General features: G+C 36.4%; 1 protein-coding gene across 1 annotated transcript in view; it reads left to right on the top strand.

Annotated features, from left to right (window-relative positions):
* Brip1 (BRCA1 interacting protein C-terminal helicase 1) overlaps positions 1-8,214 on the top strand; it is a 213,801-nt gene that overhangs the window by 168,897 nt on the left and 36,690 nt on the right. The window contains 1 exon segment of the mRNA XM_008842653.3: positions 1,613-1,725. Coding sequence (XP_008840875.1) covers positions 1,613-1,725 — 113 coding nt within the window.

Below are 8,214 nucleotides of genomic sequence, written 5' to 3'. Positions count from 1 at the left end.
CAATATTCCTTTAGATAAGATTGGGGTCTGCTGTTTATTTTCCCAGTTTTAAAAAGTTGTTTAGCATACAGAGTAATGAATTTCTTTGTGGCATCTTCACGTCATTGCATTATACTTTGTTGTCATTTGGAAACTTAAATGTGCAGAAGGGAAAGAAAAGTGTAAATCTGTAGATGAGTACTCTTTTAGAAAATACACATTATTAGAAAAAGAAGGATATTTACTAATGCAAAATTGAAAATTTGAGTAAAGCATATTGATTAGCTAAAAGTAATATTCCAGTATTTCTGAATTTGAAATATGTGCCATAGTAATGTAACATGTTAACATTAGGGGAAATTTAGGACTGAGCACAAGAAATTTCTATTATTTTTATAACTTCTATAAATCTAAACTTAAAAGCTTAGAATAATATACAAATAAAATTAAAATTTTAAAGTATTGTTGGGCTGGAGAGATGGCTCAGCGGTTAAGAACACTGACTGTTCTTGCAGAAGACCCGGGTTTGAATCCCAGCACCTACATGGCGGCTAACAACTGTCCATAACTCCAGTCCCAGGGGATCCGACAGCCTCTTCTGTCCTCCACAGGCATTGCACAACATGGGTGCACTTACTTACATGCAGACAATACACACATACATATTAAGAACATAAAATAAAAGGTACTGTTTAAAGTTTAAGTAATCAGGATGTTTTATGGTTTTACAGTATTTGCTAAACTAAAGTTGCATAAGAGCTATGAAAAGAAATAGAATCATAGTGTACACTTATGCCATCTGTGAGGTAGTATAATATTTTAAGATAGATTGTGTTAAGTTAAAGATGTATGTATAAACCCTAGAGAAATTACTAAAAACAAAAATGAAATCAGGACAACTACCCAATAATCCAATAGTGGAAATAAAATGGATACACTAGAGGAAATCTTTTGATACAGAAAAGCAGAAGATGGAGAAATATGAAAAAATAGTAAGATGGTAATCTTAGACTAGATTATAACAGTAACTGCATTTAAATATAAATGAACTAAACATCCAAATTTAAAAGCAGGGATTGTCAGACTGGGAAAAATGTAAGAGTGCAGTGTCTATGTGTGTATCGTATATAAATGAAATGTTTCAATATGTGTTTCACTTACATACTTTAACATAAGTGAGTTCCCAAAGTAGTATGCTAAGTAGAAACGATGGACAGAAATGATTACATACTGTATGTTTAACATTTACTTGAAGTTCCAGAAAAGGCAAAGCAAGGCAAATAGACTGCCAGAAGTAGAAGAAAGAAATCATTGTTAATAAGGATGAAAATGACCTATAATCACCTGGATGGTTACAAGAGTCTGCATTTACTAGAATGCATGCGTCGGCACTGAAATGTGTGAATTGTATTGTGTGTTAGTGATCTCATCTGATATCACACAGATAATTATATACATAAGGTAATTGAGGAAATCTAAGAATGAATCAAACTAAAACCAACTGAAAAAAAATCAGTATTGAAAAGCTAAATACCTGTTTACTCTAAATAAAATTTAAAATGTTAGACATTAATATGTTAAAAAAAAGCTTTACTTATCTACTACATTTTTTATGTGGTTTTAAAATTACTAGGTTGAACTAAAACGACAATACAATGATCACCACTCAAAACTGAGAGGTCTCTTGCCTGGCCGTCAGTGGTATGAAATTCAAGCATATAGAGCCTTAAATCAGGCCCTCGGGAGGTAAGTGATATAAAATTTATCACAACATTAGTGTAATTTTACCTGTACAGGATATATGTAGAAGTAACATTTGCTTCTTTTTAAAATGAATGTGATAAAATTTTATTTAACTTGAACCCTAGGAAAGTGTGTTTCTCATGTTAGATGTCACAAATGTAAGTTGGAAATTTCAGCAAGCACTTAATAACTAAGTGATCTCCCAACCTGTTATCATTTAAACAAGTTCTATTTTAGAAGATTTTTAAATGTTTATAAAATATTTTATTTATCACTTTATATGTATGAGTATATTGCTTGCATGTAAGTGTACCTGTGTCATGCAATGCCTGTGGAGGTAAGAAGATGGAATAAGATCCCTTGGAACTGGAGATATGGATGGTTGTTAGCTGCCATGTGGGTGCTGGGATTCGAACCCGGGTCCTCTTCAAGAGCAGCCATGCTCTTAACTACTGAGCAATCCCTCTAGCTCCAAGATTTTTATATTTTATTTTATATGTATGAATGTTTTGCCTACATTGTATGTATGTACATCCCATGTGTTCTGGTTCCCATGGAAACCAGAAGAGGGCATCAGATCCCCAAGAACTGGAGTTACATATAGTTGTAGGCTGCCATGTGGGTGTTAGAAACCAAATCCAGGTTCTCTACAAGAGCAGCAATGCTCTTAACCACTGAGCCATCTCTCCATCCCTCAAAAAAATTTCTTATTGGGGACATCAACTTCCAATTTATAAGTAGATTTTGTACAAAGTAATTTAAGAATCATATTCTGTATTTATGACATTATAGTTACCTTATCCATGTAGTATTTCATTTTCAATGACACTATGAGCTATTTAAATAGTTCAAATAAAAGAAACAGTATAAAAATAAAATCTTGGCAACCGAACAGTTTGACATGTTTGCAGTTCAGCCAGAAGACCCTTAACTAACCCTAATCCAATCTGAACAGATCCAGAATTTTGATTTTTCTCAGGTATCTGGTACACTCACATTGAACCATTCATGCACATTAGTAACCGGATTGTGTTGAGTTCCATTTGCCTGCAGCCAGTAACATAGGGCAATAGATAGATTGAATTCCCAGAACATATCACCCACACTCTTCATAATTTTTTGTGTGCTTCTCCTCTAATCAGATCTCATTTATATTGTTAAGCTACTGATAGCCCGCTGTCCTTTACTGTCTGGAAATCCCATTTTATTTGGGATCAAATTGCACTGCATGTTGTTCTTAAAACCTTTCATCCTTTTCTTTATGACTGCTTGTTTTTGTTTGAATTACAGTATTCAGCTAATAGTTGCTAAAGGAGCTTGAATATATATTTTTGAATAAGCTTTTTTACATATCTCATTTAATTCTTTCATTGATAAGTTCCAATTCAAATTGGAACTTCATATTTTATAAATCTTGTTTTCTTTCTTAAAGATTTATTTTTATTTTATGAGTATGAGTGTTTTATCTGCATGTATGTATGTGCACCATGTGCATGCCTGGTGCCAGCAGAGGCTGGAATAAGGTGTCATATCCACTGGAACTGGAATTAAGTACAGTTATAAGCCACCATGTGGGTGCTTGGAATCAAACATGGGTCCTCTGGAAGAGCACCACTACTCTTAATGCTAAGCCATTTCTTCAAGCCCTGTCTTGTGTTATTTTCATGCTAGCTAATCTCAGAATAAATTACCTGGCCAAGGTCACATAGTAGTAAATGGTCCTTCACATCTTAGCCTCACCCACTTTTAAAACCACAAGACTTGCTTTTTCATGCATATCCCTTACCTCTATCAACTAACATTTTCACCATTAAACATAAACATCTTACTATTAAACATACTATAATATCTTGGCTGTTGCAGTTTGTTTCTTCATTGCTATGACAAAATACTCTGACCAATACCAACTTGAGGAGAAATGGGTTTATTTGGCTTACATCTCCTGGGTCACAGTTCATCAGGGAGCCCAAGGTAGGAACTGAAGGAAAGAACCTGGAAGCTGGAGCTGGAGCATAGGTCATGGAGGAACGCTGCTTATTGGCTTGCTCTCCTGGCCCATGATCAACCTCCTTATACAGTACAGGACCAGCTACCCATGGGTGGCTCCATATACAGGGGGCTGGGCCTTCCCACATCACTCAGCAATCAAGAAAATACCCCACAGACATGGCCACAGGCCAGTCCAATGGAGGCAATTCTCCAGTTGAGGCTCCCTCAACCCAGGTATGTCAAGTTGACAACTAAAGCTATCCAGCACACTGGCATTGCCCTCCACCTTGGCACATAAATTATTCAAGTAACATATTTAGCAATTAGAGCCTGGTTGATGGTCATGTCCTATGTGGACTCCTTTTATTTGTTCATCTAAAGTTGTGATACCCTACTAAATCCATAGAGTTTTGTGTATTACCTCTTATTATAGCATATATTTCACTGTAATAGCCTGTTTATCTATTTGTGCCATTCTCCCACCCTCAGAACAAATGCCATACACTTTTGTATTTTTAGCAACCACCTATGTCTCAGCTTGGAGTGGATGCTTCAAAATGCTTGGTGAATTCATAAAAAATGTGAGGTTTACTGCTTCTCCACTGGTATACATTGCCAGCCAGCTTCTAGAGCTCCAAAACATGCTTTTTGTAAATTAACTTCAAAAATTCTACATGTGAAGTATCAACTATGCCTTTGATATTTATTAATTTTCTTGTCATTGATTTTGAAGGCCATTATTAACAAGCTGCAGTTTGTCACAGTGCTGGGATTACAAGCACATGCCACTCTGCTGGCTTTTATGTAGGTTCTGGTGATCTGAATGCAAGTCCTCATACTTGCATAGTATACATTTTATTCCTGAGACATCTCCTCAGCCTCTGTCATCGCCTTTGTAAAAAGGCTACATGGGACTGTTATAATTATCTAGAGTAATGAAATCCATGAGCCTTCAGAACATACAAGATGGTTTTGCAACCACAATACAAGAGTTTTCTCACTAGTCTGCTTCACTTAAAGCATAGCATCAATTCTCACGTGAGCATAATTCATTTGAGCAAGGCAATACGAAAACAATGGAGAAAGAAAACGTGAAATGTCTCTTAACTGTTTATTAACTTAAATATCTCTCCACCAAAGGCCACTTTGAACACATAGTGCACCCAAAATAGACTTCTTGGCTTCCTGTTGATTTTCAACACCATTCTATAGTATTGACAGTATATAACTTCTTCCTATCCTGTCATGCTAAACAATCTGGTGCCTTGGAGCCTGTAATTTATTTTAAAATAATGTCAAAGAAGACTGTTGTATGAAGTTGACATTTTTATTTTCATTCCCTCAAAATCCCATCGCAATGAAGGAATTAAAATGTCAAGCCTACAAAGTTACAAAGAGTGAGAAGAGAGACAATGGCAGACAAGGATGTCAGCAAATTTTTAATACTGAAAAATCAGTATTAAAGTTGAGTGACTAATTTTAACAGACTAGATTTAACAAGAGAAAGTTGAGGTTTAAATGTACACAGATGAGAACCAACAAAAACTTCTAGACTCATTCGTGGAAAAGCTCAGGACTTGAGGCACCGTAGACTGTCAATGAAAGTAAAGATGAAAATAGGAATATTGTCTATAGGTCAGTATGAAAATTAGGTAGACAGCCCACTCTTCTACCAAGATTGAATTCTTCAAAGATTGAACCAGCATCTATATTCTTCAGCACAGGCACAGCTAAGAATAAACTAAAGATCAGATTTTAAAACATACATGCTACCGGGCGTGGTGGTGCATACATTTAATCCCAGCACTCAGGAGGCAGAGGCAGGTGGTCTCTGTGAGTTCAAGGCCAGCCTGATCTACATAGTTCCAGGATAGCTGGGACTACAGGGAGACCCTGTCTGAAAAAGACCAAAACAAACAAACAAACAAACCAAAACATACATCCTACCACTTGGGAGGCAAAGGCAGGCAGACTCTGGAAGCTTGAGGTCAGCGTCTACATAGAGTGTTCCAGACCAGCAAGGGCTGTCTCAAAAACAAAAACAGAAACAAACAAGCAGAGAACAACAAAACCTATGCTGTTTGTGGAAATTCTATGTTCTTTATGTGAGAATTCTATCCCTTTTTTCACCTCAGCTTTGATTGAGTAGGCTCACAGTTGTATATCTCCTATAGTAGAGAAATGTGCATGATGAATTGTGTCTCTCTCTAGGGCAGCTGTCCATTCCATAGAAAGTGTCTGCAAAGTGACCCCTTTCCCACCAACTTTCCTACTCTACCTGTAGGTCCTTTTCATACATACACAGTTGTCACTCAGGATTTTAGTGCCCTTTTCTTAAATAATTGTAGAGAGTTGTCATTCACTATTCATAGAAAGTCTCTGACTTGGAAAATAGTCCAAAACAATTTCAACCAAAAAAAATTAGGACTTAAGAATTCATAGAAAAAAGAAAACATGCAATAAAATACAACAGGGGTCCTGGAGATATAGCTTAGTTGTAGACTGATTGCCTGCCATGCACAAGGCCTTGCATTTGATTGATCCTCGGCACTACAAAAAAAGAAGGGAGGGGGTAAAATATGGTTTGGTCAACCCTTTGGGTAAAGTGCCAGACAATATATATTTTAGTCTTTGCAGGCCACGTACAATCTCTGTTGCATATTCTTCTGTTATCTAAAACCATTCCTACCTCGAAAGCTGTTTTTGTTTCTGTTTTTGTTTTTTTTAATATGCAATAGATTTCCTCTCTATGCTGTAGTTTGCCAACCTTTAGGCAGGAGCACTGTTTTTTAAAAATGTATCAGTAAAATCCACAGAGATGTAAGAGACTGCCTCCCTGAAAATGAGCAAAAGTTCTTAGTAATTAACAGGACACCAACACTTTTTCAGTGTATGATAGGCCTTGGAAGAAAAAAATTAAACTTTCTCAAATCAAAAAGAGAAAGAAGAGCTGGGCATGGTTCTGCACGCTTCTAATCCCAGCACTCAGGAGGCAGAGGCAGGTGGATCTCTGTGAGTTTGAGGCCAGCCTGGTCAGCTGGGGCTACAGGGAGACCATGTCTCAAAGACAAAAATTGAAATAAAAATGGAAAGAATAAAAATAAGGAAGAAAGTATAAAAAAATCAGAAACAGTATATAAAAACCAACTTCTAATATATTAGAATTTGTGAGCAAACTGATAAAGGTATAGGAAGTTTTAACAGCATTATTAATCAACAAGTATAAATTGGCAGTTTAGACTATGCCACCACCAAGAGAAAAATGTTGATTTCAAGTGCATGTGGAATACAGACCATTTTTAAAAAAAAATCTCACTAAATATTTTTTCCAATCCATAATAGAATTAAATTAGAAATCAGCATCAGAAGAAAAATGTCCACATGCTTGGAAATTAAGCATTATACTTCTAAATGATCTATAGGTACAATAAGTAATCTCAAGGAAAATTAGGAAACATCTTAAAGTCTTGAAAAATTAAAATATAGAGCCACTGAAATGGTTCAGTGGGTAACAGTGCCTGCCACTCAAGCCTGGCAATCTGAATTTGATCCCAGAACCCACATGAATGTGGAAGGAGAGAGTCAACTCCAAACGTTGTCCTCTGATTTCCACATGGGTGATGGTGTGTGTGTGTGTGTGTGTGTGTGTGTGTGTGTGTGTACTAAGCAATGCTGGGGGGATTACTATACCAGATGTCAAACTGTATTACAGAGCTATAGTAATAAAAACAACATGGTACTAGCACAAAAATAGACCCATAGACCAATGGAATGAAATTCAAGACCCAAATATGAGTAAATGCAATTTCAGCCACCTGATATTTGACAAAGGGGCCAAGAATATTCACTGCAGGAGAGACTCAACAAATAGTGCTGGCAAAACTGGATCTCCACCTGTAGAAGAATGAAACTAAACCCCTATCTTTCACCCTGCACAAAAGTCAATTCCAAATGGCTCAAAGACCTCAATGTAAAGCCTGGAACTATTAGAGGAAAATATTGGGAAAAAACTACAAGATATAGGCGTAGGAAAGGATTTTCTAAACCGGACATCAATTGCTCAGGAAACAAGGGCAAGAATTAACAAATGAGACCTCATTAAACTAAAAAGCTTCTGTACATCAAAGAAGACAACCAAGGAAGCAAACAGAAAACCAGAAGAATGGGAGAAAATCTTTACCAGTGACACATCTGACAGAGGTTTAATATCCAGAATATATAACGAACTCAAAGATGGCTATGAAACATCTTAAAAGATGTTCAACATCACTAAAAATTAGGGAAATGCAAATTAAAACCACTTTAAGATTTCACCTTACCCCAGTCAGACTGGCTAAGGTCAAGAAAACAAATGATACCAAATGTTGGAGAGGATGTGGGGAAAGGGGAACACTCATCCACTGCTGGTGGGGCTGCAAACTTGTTCAACCCCTATGGAAAGCAGTGTGGAGAACTCTTAAAAATTTACAAATGAACCTACCATTTGACCCAGTTATATCACTT

This window comes from Nannospalax galili, unplaced genomic scaffold (assembly GCF_000622305.1).
Source record: "Nannospalax galili isolate Female #2095 unplaced genomic scaffold, S.galili_v1.0 scaffold879, whole genome shotgun sequence".
NCBI classification, from domain to species: domain Eukaryota; kingdom Metazoa; phylum Chordata; class Mammalia; order Rodentia; family Spalacidae; genus Nannospalax; species Nannospalax galili.
Note: the sequence above shows the minus strand (reverse complement) of the source record. Positions and strands in the feature narration are given on the sequence as shown.